General features: G+C 39.6%; 2 protein-coding genes across 2 annotated transcripts in view; both read right to left on the minus strand.

Annotated features, from left to right (window-relative positions):
• Window positions 1–1,785: 1,785 nt before the first annotated feature.
• On the minus strand, window positions 1,786–11,766 carry LOC117468556 (neurexophilin-1). Its single transcript, XM_034112743.1, has 2 exons — window positions 11,551–11,766; window positions 1,786–3,477 (listed from the first exon to the last, which is right to left on the minus strand). The coding sequence occupies exons 1-2, from the start codon at window positions 11,623–11,625 to the stop codon at window positions 2,674–2,676; spliced, it is 879 nt and encodes a 292-aa protein (XP_033968634.1). The 5' UTR covers window positions 11,626–11,766; the 3' UTR covers window positions 1,786–2,673.
• Window positions 11,767–13,834: 2,068 nt separating this feature from the next.
• The window catches only part of LOC117468518 (thrombospondin type-1 domain-containing protein 7A), a 125,609-nt gene continuing 115,862 nt past the window's right edge, over window positions 13,835–23,581 (minus strand). The window contains exons 26-28 of the mRNA XM_034112689.1: window positions 22,932–23,145; window positions 20,480–20,567; window positions 13,835–16,248 (exon numbers count right to left, since the gene is read on the minus strand). Of these exons, the coding sequence (XP_033968580.1) occupies window positions 16,158–16,248; window positions 20,480–20,567; window positions 22,932–23,145 (393 nt within the window). The 3' untranslated portion in view covers window positions 13,835–16,157. The remainder of the gene's footprint in view (window positions 16,249–20,479; window positions 20,568–22,931; window positions 23,146–23,581) is intronic.

The raw sequence follows: 23,581 nt of genomic DNA on the forward strand, positions 1-23,581 counted from the left end.
AATGCTAAATATTGTCGTTGGCAGTAAAGTTTGGAGTAAAACATCATGATATCTGCAATACTTTTAGAACAAAATGCTGATTTACAAAGAAAATGTTCAAACTCTTAAGCCTGCATTTATTCATTAGTTTGACAACATTTTCATTTACTCAGATACAGAACAATGTTAGTATTCATGGGTGTTTCTGGCCACCTTGCAAATTGAAGTCAAATATTCACACTCCTTTGCTTTCTACCAACTCCCGAGGGAAATGATCAGCCTCTTTAGCTGCTAAACGTTACATTATGCTCGCTAGCTTGTATCTAACATTGTCTGTTTGGTGCAGGGCAGTAATCGTACAGTGAGCGTTCCTGTAAAAACAGTTGCCTGCTGCTGGGGTCGATGAGAGAAATGAAAGTGAATCAAAACGGTGAAATTGTGGGCCATGAAAACCAAAACAATGAGCTTAAAGATGTTATAACGCTGTTCAGCATCATGCAAAAGCAACGTGTGGGTTTGTCACACAATTCACATTACGCAAGTCATTTGTTTCGCTGTTTAAGGATTGAGTAGTGCAGCTTTAAATCATATCTGTGAATAAATCTGTCCATTAATAATGTGGCTTGTACACAACACAGTACATTCTGTTGCCCTCAGACAGCATCAGTCGGGAACAGATCCATCGCAGAGTTGCTCTCACACCCAAACACTTGTGCCAGACTGTTTACATTTGTAAGATTATGTGCATAATGAGGCTGCATTGTTTCAGCAAAGTGCTGCTTTAATTCTCTGAAGCTGAACAAACTGTCCCTGGCACATTTGGGTAGGGGGGGGAGGGATATCAAAGTGACTTTATTGAGATGAAAGAACTGGCCCAAACAGCAATCTGAGACATTAGTCATTCCTTCTTCTGGGTGACAGAAACATGCTCTCAATTTACGAGTCAGGTGCTTCCAGTGATTTCTGCCAGCCTTGTTCCTCCACATCATAAATTCCTCTTTATGCTCACTCATCCCACAGGCAGACCCCTATTCTTTGGCCTGCCTTGTCAGAAAATACACCCCATGTTGGCATATTGGATGTGGTCCAGGCTGCCATTAGCAGTTACTGAGTTGCATATACCATAGCGTACACTGTGTCAGAGCACTGAATTTAAATAGACAGCAGTGATTGCGCCCCTAGGTGCACATTTGTGCTTTTTCTACAGGTTTTCCATCGGCACTTTAATTCCTTCTTTGGATGGTGTTGACTCTGCAGAGCTCCCACTTTCACTGTGTTCATTCCCTCTAAATGCTTCACATGGAGCCAGTGGCTCCCAATTTATGTAATGAAGGTTTAATAGCCAATTGGAACATCCAATATCATTAACAGCCAGTGTTAGTCTCATCCAGAATTTCTCTTTTTTTGTTTGATAACCAGAGGTGCAAATGTTGGATAGGTGGAATGTGTGATTAGTTCCTGCTGTTTAGTGTATGTTGTGTCTCCTCTGGAGCAGGAAACACAATTTACCACCTCTCACATTGTTCTTTTTTAGATGAACACCAATGTTGCCTCTTCTTATTTCTATTTTGTATTTTTTAACTTTTTGAAACACTTTTGACCCTGTTTGTCTCCCATAATTCAGCACGTTTTATAAATGATTACTCCAAGGTGTACAGATATTTTTGGATATTGCAGGGACGTTGTGGCGCTGTCATCTCTGCTTGACTTGTTTTAGTCACGAAAAAGAGCACGCTAAATGTCTCAAATGGAAGTGCAGGACTAAGAAAACAGAAGTACACATACGTTTATTTTTTAAGGAGCAGTGCAAAAAGAAGGATCGTGTGTGTCTCTGTAATGTTGTGTCTTCTGCAGGTTGTATTTATTTATTACCACATTGACTTGCTTGTGTTTGACTTTGAGCCTCCATTGGTGTCATTTGCTGTGGCTTAAGAACTGCTAACACAATACACAAAATAGAAAGACTTTTATACCTTTTTTTTTCTCCGGTGACATGATGACGATTATTTCTGACAGCTGCAATAACATGGAAATATAGATGGACGTTATTCGGCTGTTTACCACATTTGGTTCATGCATGAACATGGACGAGATTCCAACAACACTATCCGAGAGGTATACTCACTCTAACAATCACACTGCAGAAAACAACACCACTCAAAATATGTTTGCTTTTCCATTATGCACTCTAATGCATACTGACAGATTCTTCTTATTTGCATTGACATTTACGTGTTTGCAATGATTACCAGAGACTGATTGGAAAAGACAGAAAGCGTGATTGAGACGGAAATGCACTATCAACATAAACAACCAAATTAGCAGGAGAAAACATTAATAAAATTGTTTTCTGGTCTTTTTGTGGAACCCTCAATATTTACATAAATACAATCAGCATATTTTTGCGGTTGGCTTGAGAATTTCCTTTCAATGTAAGCAGCTATGCATATAATAAGAGTATTGCAAGCCTATAAATGCTTCCCTAAATGCTCTCATAATGACCTCTGGGTGGGTCTGTTCGTTGAAGCAATATCAGTCTTGCATCAAGGATATGTTAGCTGTAATAATACCTGTCAACGTTTCAAGTGTCTTGACTTCATTTTCATTCAAATAATCTGACATAGCTCAAGATCCGACAGCCTGTCCCAGCATCTTTTTTTCTTATTTTTTTTGTGTCCTTGTCTGGTCTTGTGATCACCCGGTGGGGAGGTAGGGGGTGTCACTGTGGTAGTTGTAGTCTGGACACACCTTCTGCACCAGCTTGTAGTCGGTGCTGTAGAAGGTGATGAAGATGCAGATGACTTTGAAGGGCTTGGAGCACAGCCAGGACAAGTGGCTCTGGGTCTGCTCCTGAGGGCAGCTCTGCGAGGGGTCGTGGGCACACAGCGAGTTCCTGGTGCCCTTCTCCACCTTCTCGTACTCCACCCTGCAGTTGAACAGCTTGTTGTCCTTGGTCTCCAGAGCCGTCTGCTGCTGCTGCTGCTGCTGCTGCTGCTGGTGGTGATTGTGGTGGAACGGCTGGTGGACCTGGAACTCCACCGCTTTGGTTGGAGGAACGAGTCCAACGGAAACATTGCCCTGACCGGTGGAGTTGTGGCGGAAGTAGACGCTGAATGTCCCGTTACCGTGATCCACGATTTTACCAGTGATGAGAAGGTTGAGCTTCACCGTCTTGATGTTGGAGTGGAAGTCTCCCCAACCGAACATCTTCTTGAACTTGCCGGTCTTGACGATGGGCCTCCGCTTGGTCCTGGATCGAGGGTCGCGGGGGTTGGACGTGTTGTAAAGCCAGCTCCACTGGTCCCGTTTAGAGAACGAGTCGGCCTCGTCATAGTTCAGATCCAGAGAGGTGAAGTTCTCTTTGCCATAGAAGCTCTGGGACAGCAGGCGGCTGATGGAGACTGCCTTGCTGCCTTCAGACCAGTAAGTCTTCACTTTGGATTTTGAGCTTTCTCTCAAGGCTGAATTTCCTGTACTTGGTGAATCAGCACTGGTCACCTGGAAGAACAAAACGAACACAAACAAAATCACCATTACTGAAAAATGTCTACTGATACTGCATGCTTATCGAACAATTTTATTTAAAAAAATGTGGTAACAACCTTTTAAAGTTAAAAATATATATTAGATTCAAGATTCAAGGCTTCTATTGTCATTTGTGCATCGCTGCAGTGTAGTTATGACAATGAAAATCTTACGTCACAGGCTCCTCAAACAGTGCAGCCCAATAAAACAGATAATATTGCAAGTAAATAAAATAGAATAGAAATAGTGCAGAATAGTCTATATACAAGTAGTCTATATATTATCAGACAGATATGGTGGGGCCTTTGTCAATATCATTTTTCTTTGATTAATGTCGCTTTGTAAAATAAAGTGTGAGTCTTGGTGAATGTAAACAATAACATTTTCTGTGTCAAATTCACACATTTCACCAAATAAGTTCCAATAACAAAGTCTTCGTTTAGCGAGCCAGAACATGAATTTTAATTTGGTAGATGTGACCATTTTATTTGCCAGAACCACACTCTTTCTGTAGCCTTGCGTAAACCAGGTTTTTACAGAATTGCCCAATTGTTGATGTTCTGTCTGGCATTAGTAGACACTGTCTGCTTCGTGTTAAATATCTGTTGATATGTTTGTGGGAAGTCCTGCCAACTAACAAACAGCACCACAATCAATCTTGCAGCAGTAAGAAAACCCCAACAAGCTCTATCCATCACAAGCAAAGATCACCTCTAAAAAAAAAAAACCTGTGTTAATACTGTAACCAAGTTTTGAAAACCGTCTTGTGCCTGTTCGTCGTAATCAAGATTAAGGGTATGCCTGCCATACATCGAGATGAATGAAGCGCTTCTCGCGATGCAACAGCAGACTATTACCTGCTGAATGTGGCCTGAATGGATGATGGATGATTCATTCTGTGTCTCTCCTCTAACAATCACACAGATGAGAGAGCTAAGATTCCCCGTTCACCCCGCTGAGGCTTGTGACATTGATGTCCAAACCCCAGCCGAGGAACGTGACAGCAGATCTATCTGGTCGAAGCGTTTGCATTTTGTACCCCCGCCCCGCGATCGATACTCTGAACATAAGGTCTTCTCTTATTCAGAAAGTTCACTATATGACATTGTAATACTTTAGATATCGTGCGGGAGGTGTTATCTCTCTGAAGTACACATTCTTTTTATGCACTTGGCTTCAGAGTGAAGGAGTTTATAAAGATGGCCTGCAGTTGTTTTTGAAGAGTCCTTGAAGATGAATGACCTGATGTGAAAGAACCGTTAGTGGCTTTATTGTGGAGACTTTTGGCGTAGTAGCTGTAACGTCTTCTCTAACTCTGTGAAAAAACCGACAGAACCTGAACTTATTTTAATAGGCAGCATGATACACGGAGTCTAACCGAAGCCTTTCAAACATTCGGAGATCAAATCTTTGCAGTGGTAAGGTTTTATAGGAGAAAAAGGAAAGCTGCAGGACCTTCAGTGCAGAGTGATTGTCATGACGAGGAGAATAGAAATATGATTTTCAGCAGTTTCCTTGCGCAGCGGGGCAGTTAAACTGTATTAATGAACACCTCCTTTTGTCTTCCATTGCTGGAAACAAAAGTCTGTCACGTTGGCCTCACTGGTGATGTATTGTAAAAAGATAAAGTGAGGGTGAGGATGAGGGAGGCTTCCTGTTCAGGATTTATTGGCACCATTATAGTCAAACATAAAGCTCCTTAGGATGTAAAAGCTCGGTGAAACAGTATCTTATGGACTATCAGCTAGGCAGCTATCAAGCCCATTATTACATTGAACATTGTATGGGCTTTTTTCTAGGGTTTAATAATATTTCAGGTTGTTTGTTTATGTTGATTTGTAATGGTTCAAATAATTGCTTTTTTATAGGTTAACACAGCAGCTGATGTCAGATAATAGTTACATGATGCCAGATCTTTATTCGGTGTTACAAGGTCAAACATGATGTTATGGAAAAGCTAGTGACCTTCATTCGAAATACATGTACAGGTTTTGCTTGGATGGATTTCTAACACTTGATCCCATGTGAGTTTAAACATAAATTCAGTTTTACATGTTTCCAATAATCACCTAAATAATCTTTGACCCGTAATCCAGACTCTAATCCCCATTTATTTTTCATGAATATTTCTATTCTGAGATGTGAAAAGACCGTAGTCTCTAATGATCAAATGAAATATAATTTTCCTCTTGCCATAATTACTGATGCTTCTCAGTAACTGGGTTTCAGTCTCGATGGAGTCTCGAAACCAGATCAAGGGATATTAGGAAACTGCTTTGAGCTGCTTTAAGTGACTGTCAGGCTAATTAGTGACAGCGGATGTGTGCGTGTGTGTGTGTGTGTGTCTGTGTGAGTGTGGATAAAACATTTGAAGGTGCAAAATGTAAAGAACACTTCCTAAACAATTCAAATCCGAGTAGGATTAGACGCTCCAAGTTTGATCATCTTGTCACCAGGAAATTAGATTGCCTGTAACAGTGTGTTTTGGGAGGCAGCGTCAGTTTCTGTGACTTCATGTTATGAATAATTTGTAAAAGGAGATGTCACTGGATTTTTTTTTTGGTTTTTGAGGGGATTTCTTCACTATTTTCTTCCAAGATGATCTGAAGTGCATTCACAGTCACCATCAGACCGATGTCTTGTTGTTGTGATGAACTCGCTCTGTTGTCGCCGGCGTTATGTATGGTCCCCAAACTGTGACATGCAATTAGCTTTCATCTAAAGCACCTGACAGTCTCTGGATTAGAGCACTCCGAGGCACATTCACAGAGACCCCACTTCACGGATTAGAGCCCAACCTGTAATCCAGCCCGGGGAGATTAGGCAGATCAGAGGCAGTCCTGACTAAAGCTACGTTTATATCCAGAACACCCCGACTGACTGCACCAACACTCGGAGGGCCAAGATTTACCTCTCGCTGGCTTCAAAAACATGCAAGCCAGGCACAAAGAGAGAGAGTGTGTGTGTGTGTGTGTGTGTGTGTGTGTGTGTGTGTGTGTGTGTGTGTGTGTGTGTGTGTGTGTGTGTGTGTGTGTGTGTGTGTGTGTGTGTGTGTGTGTGTGTGTGTGTGTGTGTGTGTGTGTGTGTGTGTGTGTGTGTGTGTGTGTGTGTGTGTGTGTGTGTGTGTGTGTGTGTGTGTGTGTGTGTGTGTGTGTGTGTGTGTGTGTGTGTGTGTGTGTGTGTGTGTGTGTGTGTGTGTGTGTGTGTGTGTGTGTGTGTGTGTGTGTGTGTGTGTGTGACTACTGCAGAGAGCCCACGCGGGACCGTACTGTAGGAGAAAGGACAAGAGAAAAACAAAAATGGCAGCACAAAGGTCAACAGTCACGCTTTGATAACACTGGGTTTAACAGATATTGGTTTGCCAATATTAGGGCTTTATTAAATATCAAGCTATGTCTTCCACAGATAGAAGTGAGATGTATTTCACACTCTATTGGCTTCATTTAGCTATGATGTATTTTATGATTTGTATTTGTGATTTCAGTGGGGACCGTCAAAGCAACGCTTCCCATCCCTTTGGTTCTTCAGCCCCTCATTATGAAGCAGCATCTTTGTTAAAGGTTGTGTTTTTCTACAGCGCCTCAGCTTCATTTAAGAATGATTTCCCATCTACATCTCAGATAGGTTCATTTGAATATTCTTTAGTGACCAGAAAAAGAGCAAACTTTCCATTATTTCACAACAAAAAAAATTGAGATGAATCTGACATTAAATATTCTAAATGAATAGACCAACACAAATCTTTCCTTTTAATTTCCTATCCATGAATCACTGTTCGACCCTTTAGTATCTTGTGAGCCAGTGGTTTTGCATGCTTCAGGCGGATTTACTCTAAATCATGAATACTTTTGTGCTTACTGTATTTAATTGAACAATGATCTGAATTAGATCTTCATCATGGATACATATAGCTTAAACAGTAAAACATGTGAAAGTATCTTACATATCACTGGGTTTTGGACTGTGGTTAGGACAAAATGAATTTAAAGACTTCAACTTGAGCTTTTAGAAACTAAAACGACTATTTTCTGGTGTTCTATTGATCCATTGCAGATTAATCAATAATGAAAGAATCAAGTGGAAGCCTTAAATAGAGATAAACACAGCCATCACTCAGGTGGTTGTGACCTGCATTATTAATGCAGCCAATCCACTCTGAGAGGACAAATCACTAAACGCTGTTCCAAACAAATGCACCATTTACTTCGGTTTGAGTTACATTTGGTAAAGCTGCAATGCCCCGTTTGGTTTATAAAAATGTAAGTGTTAAGTAGTAACAAATGTGTTAAGTAGTAACGAACAGGCTTTGGGCAGTGTGCTACAGAGTAAGGGTTTCAAGATGGACTAACCCTTAGTTTTTTGTCTTGTGTTTTTTGACAATAAGAAAATATGGAAAAACTGCTACACATAACTTTGTCCTATAAAGAGCTGTTGGTGTGATTTCATCAGGTTGTGTTTCACAGAAGTTACATTCTTATGTCAAAGTTTTAAAGATTTGAAAACATGTTTTCTTAATCAGCTAAGAAATGGGGTTCTTTATATTTTCTTCTCAATTTTGAACAGTTTTGTTTATTTTAAGGAGAGATTTTCTGTATTTGTTGAGATCATCTCACATGATTATGGTTGGCAGGGTTGAGTTTAGAGACATGGTGTCAGTTTTTGGATTTTGCTCTTTTTGTTGGTCTGATCAAACCACGACCCTTTTTTCTTTTCTTTTTTTAGTGGTACGCTTTTACAAACTAAGTATGTTGGTTTTAAAATGTAACTTTAATTGTTGCACACAATATATATAATACTTAATGTTATGGGGAAATATGCCTGCTTGATTTTTGAAACTTAGCTTTCAGGGGCTTAAGACACATGATATGAAAGTATCAGTTGTCCTCAGCTATAAAGGTGAACTCCAGAAATACCCTTCCTCACAGTTACACACACACACACAGGGGACTCGGATACAACTATGAGGAAAATCAAAGCAGCAGATGTTGAGATATCCAGATGTGTTTTCTCTGTAGTGCCTAAAGTCCCCAGAATTATAACAGAAACATCTTGGACCCCAGCTGGCTTGTACATGTCTTAAAAATGTGCCCCTTTTATTCCCAAAAAGTACACTCACTTACAGAAAGTCCTATCGTCCAAATGCAGAAGTGTAAAAAAATTCAATTTGCAATACATATTAAATATAGTGTTTGCATTCAAAGATATTCAAACGTATCTCCCAATCATTTTTTTTAGAGACTTTCATTTCCTGGCTCAGAGCTATTCCAACTTTTGGGCCTGCAGTTTCTCATGCTGGATTCTCCCCCCCCCCCCAAAAAAACCATTTACAGTAACTGTCTATTAATATTACTCCCAGGTTGGGTGTATGAGGCAGAATCCCTCAACAAGATAACACAAACAGCACGGGTATGCAGAAGTCTTTTAGGAAACGACTCTCCAGATTGCAGCATGTAGGCCGGGTGTTGGACAAACCTAAATGCTATCTACTCTTGGCGAGGCTGTGATAAGGCGCAGGCGTCCGCTCTTTGAAACAGGAAGATAAACAACCCCGGCTTCCCCTCGGGAGCTCGGAGGATTTTTCTATGTGCTGGACCCCGGAGCGGCCAACAAATTCCACCTTTAATGGAACCGTCGGAGGAGCCAGATGACTCGGCGGTGGGCTGTACACAAAACCTTGCGAGGAAGAATGAAAGTGTGTGTCAGTTTTCATTTACCTGAATGCTCCGGCTGCTGTGCGGGGAGGATTTGAGAGTGCGACAGTTCTAGTTTAAACAGAGCACTGGGCTGAGAGCAGATATGGACTGCCACTTTGTAATCTTGATTGGATGGTGTGGGTTGAGCTGCAACATGCAGACATTAAGAGACATGTTGTTCTTTAATGTGCATTAGTACCACACTGCAGAAGCCTTCAGAACTTCTTTAAAATGTGGTATTAAACTCTCTAATCCAGAGAGTCTTAAAGTCTGAGGAGCTATGCAGTTGGAGTTTGGCTCAAGGACATGAGGCTTTTGTGGGATCAAACCTGTGACCTTTCAGGTACCAGATAGTCCCTCTGAAGTCTCGCTCCACCTCCCAGTAAAGGCATATTTTAATATAATGTATGACCTTCAGCTTGCATGAATCACAAGGACTTCATCCACAAGAAGCAAACATATTGGTCTGTGGAATATCAGATGAGTCTGTTTGAAATGTTCCTCTGTACAGGAACGGTTTAAGAGACCTTGATGTGTTGATGCGGAGTATTTTTCCAACTGCGGGATATGATTGTGGTCATAGTCATTTACAGGGAGTTTAACTTGTCTCGCCTTGTGAGGTCCCCCCGTGGTTGAGCTGATGGATCAACTAAGGGCATTTAACTCCTCTAAGAGTTTAGGTCTATACTCTCCTAGTGATATCAAAGTGTTACCTCAGGGGGGTCAGACATGATGACAAATCACAAAGTGTGTCAAGACATCACAGGCAGCTGTGGATGGAGCCGAGTCCCATCTCTGCAGCAGCGCTTTGAGCGGCCGGGGCACAATTATTACCATGACTTCTGAGGAGGATAAATACTATACGCGGACAGACTGCAGGGTATTAGAGCAGGGGCAGTTTGAAGACGAAGAGGGAGGAGGAGGAGGAGGAGGAGGTAGGGGGGAGAGGAGAGAGAAAAAAAAAGTATAGCCACCAGTTTTCAACTTACCCAGAGGAAAAATGCATAATCATATTATTTCACACACGACTTGGTTCAAAGGCGGCCAAAATAAGTTTGTGAGGTTCCCATGGGTCTGTCAATCTGTTGAAGGAGCTGCAGGCGAAAGCTTAGGATGCACCGAGTACGAAACAATTATGATCATCCCATTAAAGCATAGCGAAGCAATTTGGCAGCTCCGTCTGGGAAAAAAAAAAAAACACTCCCATCAAGTGATGCTATGAGATCAACTCGCACTACCATGATGCTTTGGTAGGCTACATATAACTCACACACTTGATGATTAAGGTTCGCCTTTGTGTTGAGACAATAAGGGAATCCATGTAAGTTAATGTTATTGCTTCTGAAATCGAACAATCCTTGTTGTTCTTTCAAAGCAGCAAGCCTCCGTAAAGTAAAAAAAAAAAAAGAAGAAGGGGGGGGGGGGGGGGGGGAGGAAATGATTAGTGCGCTTAGTCAGCTGTGAAATTGAGTTTATGGTTTTCAAGACGGTGAATTCAATTCGATAATGGGTATTAAGTTGTAGAGAATAATTAATAGTAATTGACTTCTTTCCATCACTATGCAAATTAAACACAGATAACACCACGGGAGCTTTTTAAGGCCAGTCAAGTTTGTGGGGATTAAGTTTATGGAATTTTTGGAGAGAGGAGTGGCTCCTGTTCTGCTTTGATTGCTTTGTTGACAGATTTATCAGCGGGTGAGGGGTTACTGTCTTTCCGAGGATTAAAGGAATTGGGTTGTCACAAATTGTCAAGGCACTGAGTTAGGAGCATTCTGGTGTGTTTGTCATAATGGGCTCAGGCTGTTCTCCACCGCACTGTCAAATATATTCTTATTGAAGTGTGTCTGTAAATGGGAGAGAGGAGGGGAGATGCAAAGGAGGGATGAATGGATAGTGCTGAGGGAGAGGCATCCAGCGGGATTGCGCGCGGGCGTATTTGTCAAGATGCAGATTTTGGATTTGGGAAGCTTGTGTTCACATTTGTTCATTCATGAAAATATTAATGAGTCAGTTACAGGTTTGTGGAGGTGGGATGTGTCATTACAGGGGTCGACCGTGAGGAAAACTATTCAGAAACATGCCTTTTAGTATACTATACCATAAGTCAAATTAGTCTGAAATCAACAAAACAATATTTTGCTATATTTTCTAGACTTTTATATAAACTGACTGCAACAGACGTCTAGCAGAAATCAAATCATGCTTGTTTTTACACTGAAAGTCACTTATCACAATCTCTGTTTGTGCACATTCATCGACATTTCTTCTACCAGATAGGTGCAGACATAAATCACAGAAACTGTAGCGATATAAACTGATTAGAGGGAATGGAAAGAGATATGTAACTCACCAGAGAGACGACTGACAGCAGCAGAGCCCACAGACACGGGGTCTTCATGCCTCTTTGTGGAGCGTCCCCCCTCATGTCAAACTGTCCTTGATCTTCTCAGCCCGCAAAAAAAATGTCCCTTTTGACTGAGCTGCACAACTTGTAGGGGAAACACAGAGTGAGGAAGGCGGTCCTGATGCGGGGGGGGGGGCAGTGATGGATCTTCTCAGGCTCATTCAGCGGGGTCAGAAGTCTGCCGTTAAAACGCTGCGAGTGTCTCTGAGGTGATTTTTGATGCACGGCTGGGAGGCGCTGTGGCGAGAGCCGAGGTGTTTGTACATCTGAGTGTCAGTGTGGAGGGATGTTTTATATAGTGCGCTTTGAGCTTCAGAGAGAGAGAGAGGAGAGAGAGAGAGAGGGGGAGAGGGAGAGAGGGAGAGAGAGAGGGTTCGGGGGGGGAATGGAGGGACAAACAGTGAGTGAGTGAGGGGGGAGGGAGAGAGGAGAAAGGGGGGAGCAGAGAAGGAGGTTCACATTATAGACTTTTGAGAAGGAACTTTTCTTTAAACAACGTCAGGGGCTGACATCTAGTGGCTGCCAGCTGCCGTGGCTCTGCCCCTCTCACCAGATGCTGTGAACATCTGGAGACGCATAAAGCTGCCATGTTGGAATCATGAGGAGGAGGAACAGGTTGAACCAAAGGGACACAGAAGAGGATATGTAGTCTTAAACGTATAGTTTAACAACCTGATAGGACCTGTAGTATGTTGGTGTCATATTGACATGTTGCAGCTTCTTCTGTTCATTTTTCTAATCCCTTATACTGTGAGTGAATGACTTATTTAGGTTAGATTATTATCATAACAAAGCTGATGTATTCTACTTTTCTGCAAAAAATGGGTTTATCAGGTTTCCCACTTAAAAAGTAAAACAACTGAATAGCAGGAAAAAAACAATGCCCTGCTTTTGTGATTAGAGCTGTTTTTATACCCGTCAGTATCAGACACACATCTTTATTAAATAGGACTTATTTATTCACAGTTAGTGGTCTTGCAACAGAGAATACAAAAAGAATCTGAATTCTTGTTTTTAAAGGTCAACTTTAAGAAGACTGGATCCTACACTTCCCATAATGCAGAGCAATAGCATCTTGTGTTAACGCCCACATCTTAATAACTCCAGCCTTCAGTTTGTTACGTAGACTCTCTGGTTCAATGTTTAGTCTTCAACACCAAAACACTGCCCTGATGTGATGTGAGCAACTCGTCCTGACTCGACACAGCTCCTCATGAGCCAGAGAACATACAACAAAAATGTTTTCAAATGAGAAAAAGTAAACACACAACTTACCCCCAGAGTTTGTTTCATGAAATAGAAAAAAAGAGGCTGTCTGCAAACTCAAATGTGTTTCACTATATAATGTTTCAGATGATGCAACGTGCCAGGCAGGTTTGCAAAAGTCCTTCCAGGTGGAAAAGTCTTACTAACAAAAACATTGTAGCTTGTAAATCTCAATGTAAATCTATATATATATATATACTCTCCTTTTCATTTCTTAACACTAACTTGTAGAATCAGTTTTATGTTGAATTAAGTCAGAAAATGTAGGAATCACCAAAATCTGCACATTTACTCACTAATTCAGGGGCTTTCTAGTTATTAAAATAACAAAAAATCTGAATTAAAACTCTGAATATCTCTGGAGTGATTGTTAAAGTAGATATACATAAATAAGCGACTAAAAAAATAGTTAATCGAGTAAGAAAATCATTCTTTTGAACCTTTTGAATCAAAACTAAATGTGAGGTTGAATAATGTGTTTCAGGTTAAAACCCCCTGTTAGAGCAGACTGGACATTATTAAGGAATTTATTTTAAGGATTTCAACTTTATTTACACGTTTTATTCCTTTATGTCACATGATTTTTCCATTTTCAAGGATAGGTGAAGTGGTAGTCTTTATTTTTCTTATTGTCAACAAATCTGATAAAAGGATGTTTTAATTTGAAATGTCCCATGTAAAGTATACAAGATGGATGGGATTCTTAAATGAGGTTTATTGTATTTGTTTAAAGTGATAACTATTGGCCATTTTTTGAATAAAAGGAATAAACAAATAATAATATTATCCTCAAATCTGTCAGGCTGTAAACAAATAGTTTTTATGGGATTTGTTGACCTAAAGAAACAATCTAAGAAAACACCAGCCTGATATCCTTCAAAGCCATTTTAACATTTTATTAAGGGGTTCTGCTTCCTTGTGAACATATAAAGAAAATTACAAAAACGGCTCAATAACCTTCTTCTTGTGTTAACAACCGTGTCCGTATTTATTTTTTCGGTAATTCTTTGCACACATACAAACATCCTGTACAAAACGGCTTTTTTTACTCTTTTTTTTCTTCTTCTGCTTCTTTTTTTCTTTCCCGTTTTTTGGTCTCATAACATCCAACTTGCATCATGATTACAACAATCAGCAACATATCACACACCCACTTTGCAATATTCAAACTAAACATTTCTGTGCAATACAAAATAAATGTACACATAATTTGATCATTTTTTCTCCAAAAAAATAAAAAATTGCTGTTATTTACAAATCCCAAAACAAACAAGTAAACATTCTCCACACCAGTTTGCTTTTACGTTGAACTCAGCAGAAGCGTGTTCTCCTATTATATTATTATTATTATTATTATTAACATGTTATTTCTTTGTACAGATTGTTTGGTAGCACTTTACAATAAGACTACCCTTATAAAGAGTTTACGAATAGTTTGTAATTCATTTATTAATTAGGTTGTGAACACTTTATAAATCATTAATAAGCTTTTATAAGACATGAGATAAACAGGGCAACTGTGACCGGTTGCTTGCCAAATAGTGAGCCCACATTTATCTGTACTGCTAAGCCTATTGGCTACTTAGCTTACTTCGTCTTCATCAGCCAGCATCCTTGGTATCTGTTGTTCACTGAGTTGATTCTTGCTAGGTAGCCGATGTAAGGCTTAGTCATCTTGCCAAATAGTGAGCCTGTGTTGATGTATGAAAACTGTTAGAACTGGTTTATAAATGGTTCTTAATGATTAATATCAAGTTATTATTGATATCATTAATAATAAGTGTTTACAACCTAATTCATAACCTAATTATAAACCCTTTATAAATCCTTTATAAGGGTAGTCTTATTGTAAAGTGGTACCCATTGTTTTTTAAACTATAACTTCCCTAATGAATTGTGACTGAAAAAACGATAGAGCACCTATGATACGGATAGTTACATGAAAACGTTTAAAAACTCTGAAGGAGGCTTTGCTTTGAAAAAGAAAATGTCGTTTTCTCTACGCTTTTATGTAATGTATTTTATAAGTTGCCCCATTCAAGTATTAAAAACTCTTTTACAGGACTGTTAGTATTTAGTTGTCGTCAGTAAGGCAGAAATGACATTTGCATGGTTTCATTTATTATTCCTTCTTTTTTTTGTATTCACTGCAAAGGTTGTATCTTGTTCACAATGCACCACTTTAGGTAAAGAAATGTAAAAATATTGAATTTAATCAGATTCTTTAAGGTTAAAAATAACTTTAAAGCAGGTGATTCATTTAAAAAAAGTCACCGTCTGATGTCATCTTTAAATCTTTAATTACATCTGGGCAGAAAAGAAAAGTGATAACACCGGACGAAATCTACAAACCACAAAAGGTACTTTACTTCAAACCAAAAAAGAAATCAGCGGTGAGAAATCAAATCTATACATATATTTACTTGAGATTCACATCTGTTTGGCAGAACATGTTTCTCTTGAATGTTTTCGTGTTGCTCTGCTCTATGGGTTGTTCTGTGGAAGAGGCAGTGTTTTATGGCAATCGAAGGTAGAAGTCACATGTGCATATCATGCTGCACTAATATAGTGCAATGTAGAGCCTGCAAACAAAGGAAGGGCGGAGGCAGGCGGCCGCTTTCATGAACAACTGATGCAGGCTCCATCAGCATCGTACGGATCTGTTTATCCCACAAACACAGGCCTCCAAATGAAGAAGAGAAGAAATGCCTCCCTTTTGTTCAAGACTGCAAAAAGAGATTTGAGTCAAAACCCAGTTGAGGATTGAGAAAAAGGAATCCAAACCTTTTTATGGAGATTTTCCTCTCCCTCCTCCTCTTCCCTGCGGTGACTTTTGGCAACGTATGAACCGTCAGAGCATCCTAAGCCTCCAGCTACTCAGCATTTTTAGGGACAAGCGGAAAAGCGCGGGGGAAGAGTTTGAGCTTGTGCTGCCATGTTCAGAGACTGAGAGCTCTGTCTTCTGCACCCAGACTCTCAGCCTTTAGAGACATATGGACACGTAGAAGGGGGGGGGGGGGGGCAAAAAAAGGCATCTCATTGAACAGGGTGGAGGTCATGAAGGCTCTTGCAAAAGAAACACTGAAAAACAAAAAGGGAGAGTGAATGGAGCCGTACTTGTAACGGTTAAACCCAACCAGGGTCTCTTGCTAAGAGGATCTTCTGTGATTTCTCCGCTGTGTGACGCGACCATTCACGCTGCAAACATCCGTGTCCCTCACTGTAATGGCGTGATGAAGAGGTGTCTCTATGACAGGTGAAGTGCGTGGTGAAGCGTCGCAGAGGGACTACATGTCCGTGTCCCCGTCGTAGGCGAGAGTCAGAGGTTTTAGTCGGTTGTTTTGTTGCCTCTGTCTCTGAGGTCTCTTTGGCTTTTTGCTGTGTGGAGAGATTAAAACAAAGTCAGAGTGGCACTGGAGATAATTCCCAAAAGCTAAGTGCAGAAAGGACTGCCTCACTGGTACAGCACCTGAACTGCTGTGGTCTGGAAAGTTTCCTACTGAAAGTTTCTCCCATATTCTCACTGTGTTTATAAATAATTCACCATAGTTACATATATAGAGAAATAGACGTTTGCTATGACGAGTGTGAAATACACTTCAGCTCTAAAACACTTAAGTTTGTTAACGATAAAGGCTATTTTCATGATGAAACACATTTTTCAGATTATATATAGAAATACAGTACTTTTAGGATAAGGCTGGTGATATTATAAAATGTTTGGAGGCTGTGGCTCAGTGGGTAGTGTGATGGACTTCGAATCAGGGGAGAGCAAGTTCGAGTCCCACTGTAGTCAGCATGTGGTTGTGTCCCTGAGCAAGACACTTCACCCCAAATTGCTCCTGTGGGGATTGCCCACAGTATTGAGTGTGTAAGTCACTTTGGATAAAAGCGTCTAACAAGTGACATGTACAGTAATGTGATGTTTGTTTGATTGAGGTGAATATGGTTGCCATTTCTGAAACACTGTGTATAATTCAATGGTTTGACATTTAAAAAATGTAACGTATTTTTTGGTTCCCAACTAATTGGGGATATAATTATATATCATATGAAACTATTTTGGGATGAGGGGCTTGTAGAAAGCTTTTTAAAACAATTTGATGTGTGATAGTTTTACAATCTGTTGGGAAAATGGAAGAAGAATACCGGTTCAAAGCAGTATTCAATGTTTAGTTCAGATTAGCTAAGGCCTGCGTAAGCCATAAACATGACAGTCATATGTCTATCTCCATAGAGGCTGAAGCATCATGTTAATCGTTGTCACATAGCTATTATTTTCCTAACACAATCTTAACGCTCTAGCTGTGCGAGATGGTTCAATGTTCTTAAGAGCAGTTCTGAGTAGATTCTATAATAGGAAAAACATGTTTACAAATGTTAGGAGAGCTGCCAAAGTAAGAGTATGGAAGAAAAATATCTAAACGTTTATATGTTTAGATTAAAAGCATTAGAAATATATTAGTCAGTTAATATTCATGCAGACTCATGCCTCTGCGCCTCCAGGGAAGAAAGGAACACTCCTTTAGGCGAAGACAGAATACTTTCTATCCGTTTAATTCTCTGAGCTGTCAGCACTGCCTTAAAAACAAGATGGCTTCTTATCTCCCGTAGTAAAAGGGTATAGGATGTTTGACGTTTTAATATATTGTACATACTGTTTAGTACGTAGAGAAGCCAAACAAACAAAGTCCAGATTTGGCCAGAGGTTGACGACTCAAAAGAGAGTTTTCAGCAACAAAAAGAAACTGCAGATTTTGTCCTCCTTTTCCTGCCTATTCTTATACAAATAGCAGATTCTTTGGAGTCATTGGGTTGAATGATATGAAAGCTATTGAAAAGACACAAGATTTTCTGATAAAAACAGCAGGATTTTCATAAAAATATAAATAGGAAATGCAAAAAACACTCAAATCCCATAAAAGGAGGCAGGTGTTACTAATGCTGCTAAAAATAGACCTTTCAATAAAAAAACAGGTGCATTTTCAATAAGAAATATAATTTACACTAAAATACTGTTAAAAAATATTTGCCCTACTTTTTGGGTCATTTGTTATTCCAATGTTGTGTCTAAAGTTTTAGCTGTCGATGCAGGACAGTCTAATTATCAGTTCAAACATCTTCAACTTTTCCCCAAAACTTAGAGACACATGAAGTAAGGGTCTCTGGGGAAACTTCAAAACAGAATATTCTGGAAAGTTGGTAGACGATCAGAAAAGCCCCCGGGGGAATTACCTCTGAATTGTTTTGATATGAAGTGCTGACAAAAACCCTAGAGAGTAAACACGTAACGTCAGCGTTCAATCAGACAAACGGCCACAACATTTTCTAGTGCCAAAAGAAAATCATCACAGGTCTTTTAGTTTCTCAGAGGCTTTGGAAAAGTCCACCAACACTGACTGGACTTCTAGGAGTAATGATTTATTACCAATTACTCGCAGGCTTCTCTCTCGATTAAACATTTTTGTTTATAGCATTTCATTAAATAGTTTAAAACGCCTTTTGCAATTTCCTTGAGCTTCAAATGTGAAATACTATACAGCTTGTTTTAACAACAGTCCAAATACCCTAGTTCAAAACCAACCAAAGGAAGACTGCAAATCCTCTTTGGCAGGCATTTCTGCTGGTAAAAAATAGTTGAAAATGAAAGTTGATCAACAACAAATATTTCCTACAGAAATAAGATAATAGGTTGTGTTAAATAAAATGTTGTACACTATGTTTTTCTCACGCTGAATACTGACATTATTATGTTTAATGTGTTTCGAGTTCTGGGTTTGGCAGGTAAACAAATGAGAGGGAAATAAAAGGAAATGCCTTCTGCACTTCCTCTGTCAGCCACCAGAGGGCAGCGGGACTCCATGCTACAGAGACAACAGAGGAGACTTCAGTAGATCTAAATCTGATTTGTTGTACAGAAACAAGTTCCTGCCTGCAGTAACTTCCTCGCTTCTTTATCTGTATTCATCTGTCAGGAGATCTGCTCTTCCAACTACAGCGTTACGAGACCTTTATTAACCAATGAAAAGCTGTTTAAGCTCCACAAACACATCGACATACCTGTGGGAATGTAGCAACATAATGAAAGTGCAAGTGATTATTTTACTACGTAATTACTTACTTGTATGAATACACAATGTGATTCACTGTTGATACTATACTATGCTATATTCTGTTTACACCTCCTGGTTAAAGGGACCCAACACTGATTGCTTTGCTTACGAGACACATTTCCCTTTTAGATATTTTCAGATCATATTCATCACATCTTATAGAGAAACTTTGTTTAGAACTTATTTACTTAAGTTAAACGATACATAACCTCCCCTTAATCAAACTCAGTCCAGCTTTATGATTCTGTTGAGGAAATATTTGATCAAAGAATGTACCAAACGTGTTTTGTTTTTGTTTTTACATATGTTCAACATACTATACTATGTCGTTTTTTTGCATTTTTTGGACATACTATATTATTAACTATTTCGTGTTTTTTTGCCTGTATTCGACGTACTATATTATGCTGTTTTTTTGCGACGTTTGGACATGCTACTGTATACTACAGTATGTCTTTTTTTTGCATATATTCCAAATAATTCCTATGTTGTTTTTTGCATATTTGCGAGATTCTACATTATTAGGTAAGCAAACGTAAAAAATGCCGGCCTTTCATCAGTCCATCAGTATCATTTTTGAAGGCCTTCTTAATATCCATATATTATTAAGGTTCATTTAGTTTTTTGTTGAATAAAGCAAAGTGTTATCATTCATTGCTTTGATTGTTTTACTATTAAAGTATTAATGTAGTCTGATGATTTAAGCATTTTGTGTATGTGTTGTGCTTTGGTGTAAAGCACCTTGTAATCAATAGACGTTTTAATAAACTCCTTATTATATTCTACAGAAACCAATTGGTATTCCTACCTGGTTTGCATCTAGACAGATCTGCGTGGGCTTACCTTGTGTGTGCGTATTTTTAAAGCTAAAATAAAGGTTGAGATGTAAACATATGAATCTGAGGTGGGTCACTTTAAAAGCAGGTATAAAGAGAAGGTGAATAATGAACAGGTAGGCACCAGGTTTGTGGTCGACACGCTCTAAAAGTGGACTAAAGGAGATATTTCTGGATGGTTTGTCCTCACCTGCACCAGCACCTTCACTCAGCTAGTCAGGCAGGACATGTGACACTTTAGACAGAGGTCACGGGGAAAGGTCAAGGACAGCAGGTACTTATACTGGAGGGTGTTTTGAGGGGGGGTGAACCCTCCACATCCTTCCATTAGCTGCTTTGAGCGTGCTCTTGGCAATCGGGACAGGTGTAAATCATCTCATGTGCATTTTGGCCCATCCAGAGTGCCGTCCCATTGGCGTCAGACTCTTGGGCCTTAAGAGAGCGATGCACCTTGGCACAGGAGCTGCTGCTCTCACACAGAGGGTGGCATGAAGGAAGCAAAAAACGGAAATAAAAATAAGACAAACAAAAAACGGTGATGTGACGGTGGCTGTACGACAGGAAGGGAAGGGGAGCTTTAACTCAAAGTGGATGAGGGTAAAGACTTTGGTGTCATGATGAGGATGATGACAATAGGGGTAAATAAACTCGTCAACTCACCAAGCTAGGTATATCATAGACACTATGAATATGAGGAGCACAAAGGCTCCGGCTGCTACACCATACACCCACATCTTCAGCTTCCCATCTGTGGAGAAGGAGGCGCGTCAGTTCTTCTGTCTGGGTGCACTCACAGCCATTAAAGGCTGCAACAACTCATTCATTTTGTACACTGGTGCTGCTATTTCCCAGAAACAACCTTTAAAAATACAACCTGCAATTTACAGTGAAATTTCATTGTATGATTCAGGTCGGAACAAAATAATTACTAGTACTTAATTATAGGTGAGCATTTTACTGGAAACAGATAAGGATGTTTTTGTGTAACTACAATGTACCAGTGTTGGCATGTAACCAATTACATGTAGTCACGCACTAAGCTTAAGTATAACTTAGATGAACTCAAACTTTGCGTGAGTAAACCCAAGTGCTATTTTATGCTACCTTATACTTTCACTCTGGATGCAAATTCTGTGCTTACACCACACTTGTTTTCACGTTGTAAGTTAATAAATACATTTATACATGATGATGTATTTGTATGGATTTAGATAGTGACTATATAAAGTAGTTCAAATGAACTCCATATTGACCAGCTCTTTAACACAATTAAAGTGGTGTACACATAAATGCATCAATATATTATTATAATTCTTCTACCAACCCCGCCAGGTACCATAACTCTGATCAGGGTTCTCCTCTAAACACGACTTTTTTCAACTTATTTCTTATTGCTGCTTAAAATAAGAACTCTTTATTTCTAAAATACAGTTATGTTGTTTTGCTCAGCTGTACCAACAGTAACGCACAAGTTGGAACCAGTACATATGTTATAGGTACCTGATGCATACAAGAAAATGACATTGTAAAAATTAAGTCTAACTTTTTCTTCTCTCTCAAAGCTCACCGTTATTAAGTAAAACAAGCATTTGGAAGACAAGCGATACAAAGGTTACTGTATGAGATGGTGTCTGAGGTTCCTGCTCCTGACAGACGTTAATTGAATCTGTTGTGCACTTTTGTATCCTTAGTGTTTATATTGCTGTCATGCACCATCAGTCACAACAGTGTGTGCAGATGCAGCTCTCAAATGTTAATGTAGCAGCAGTTCAGTGGTTCAAACATTCATCAGAACAGACGGGAAACATGTCTGAAGCACCTTTTGTTTTAATGAGTCAGTTTTATGTCATGCAAGACCAAATATGTTAAACCTGATGTTAATTAGACCTGTCGACACTAAGCCTGCCCAACATAAACTGGAAGTAAAGTGCATTCTGTTGCCGTCTTATGAAAACCTCTCAGCTTTATGACTTAACTTCACTTCATGGATTACACAGTGCTCTGCAGGTTGGAGTAATGTGGCTTCCTTAAACCTTTTCCCTTCAGATAAACTTAAAAAAGGCACTTGTTTTTCTTATCCACTACTGCAAGTTCAAATATTCCCAAAACAAGTTCCTGAACTAAAACTACCATAAACAGTGATTCAAGTCAGGATTTCAAGTGGGGGATTAAGAAATGATGTGTGATTATTCACTCACATTTATCTTGGCAGGGTGACAGTCTGTGTGCAAGTTATTGCACATTTGTTGCCAATATAGGCTGATTTACAGCCATTAGCTAAATGTGATTTTCATCATTTTTTGGTTGCTGTAAGATTTATTTATTTGGGGAATGAACCTTGTCGTGATGTACTATTCAAAGGCTCTTATTTTCTGCCGGTTTTCAAATCCTAATTACAGAAACCACCAACAAAAAGAGTACAAATACTTCGTTACTGTACTTAAGTACATTTTTCTGGTATCAGTACTTTACTCCACGACTTCTTTTTCTGACGACTTTTTACTTTGACTTCTTACATTTTGAACACAAATACCTGTACTTTATACTTCTTGCATTTTCAAAACAGGCTGGTTGCTTTAGTTTTAATGTGCGTTTGGTGGCGTGATCATTATTATTTAGAGTTATTGCGTGCCTATTGATTTGAACACGATCCGTGTATCCATCATTTCCTGGTCTTCTCTAAAGAAGAGGAACCAATGAAAACATTGTCATTTTGCCGTCGTTCAGCATCGAAACATTCATTAGCTAACAATGACATTATTGTTCTATTAATATAAAGGGAGTTCAGGTACTCTTTAAAACAGCTGGTAGTTATGGGTACTTTTTACTTGAGTTCATTTCGAAGCCCACACTTCTTTACTTTTACTTGAGTAAAGAAGTTTAGTCAGTACTTCTACTTTACCAGAGTATTTTTAAACATGAGTATCTGTACTTCTACTTGAGTAAAGGATGTGTGTACACGTGCTATCTCTGGACAACTGGCAGAAAATAAGAGCCTTTGAAGAGTACATTAAGGCAGGGTTTACTCCCCAAAACATGACAGTTAAGAGATAAAAGGTTTTCACTTGACAGCAACAGAATAAAGTGAGTGCCTGTAGCCTGGTGGTCTGACCTGGTCCGTAGGGCTGCAGGTACCAGGTCCGCCCGCTGCGTCCGGGCTGGAGGGTGCTGGGCAGCGTGGGGTTAATGGCACGACTGGTCTTCACGTCCCCCTTCTTGTCCCCCGCTGTGGGGATCTCCAGGATGGGGATGGGGGCGCACTGATCCAGCTGCCCCACGGGGGACAGCACCTCTGTGAAGCCCTCCTCACACACGCACACAGCAGCCTGCAGGGGGCAGCGCAGCATCATGTTGTTACAGTACATCGAATCATGAAGGGGCTTGTCAGGATGTAAGTGAATGAATCGAGGGGTGCTTTTTTATATTTTTCGAAGATGCCCTGGACATTGGTATAGAAAGGTTAATTAATATTGTTTACTGAGCATTAGCTTCAAGAAAGAGCAAGTCTGGGGACAGTATTTATTATAAATATACCTGTTTCTGTCTTTTAGACTGCTATAAATGTGGTGAAATGTATTTCTGTATAACTCCTGCTATTCTTATTTGTATTTAACATGTTTTACCCAGCTTTAAAAGACTCACTGAGATTACAAATAGGTTTCTTCAATAGTGTCCTGACTAAGAAAGTCAGCGACACCGTTAGTGACATAAACATGACTTTAAAATAAAAATAAACTATTTACAGAATAATATAAACATAAA

Source organism: Trematomus bernacchii, unplaced genomic scaffold (assembly GCF_902827165.1).
Source record: "Trematomus bernacchii unplaced genomic scaffold, fTreBer1.1, whole genome shotgun sequence".
Lineage (NCBI taxonomy): Eukaryota > Metazoa > Chordata > Actinopteri > Perciformes > Nototheniidae > Trematomus > Trematomus bernacchii.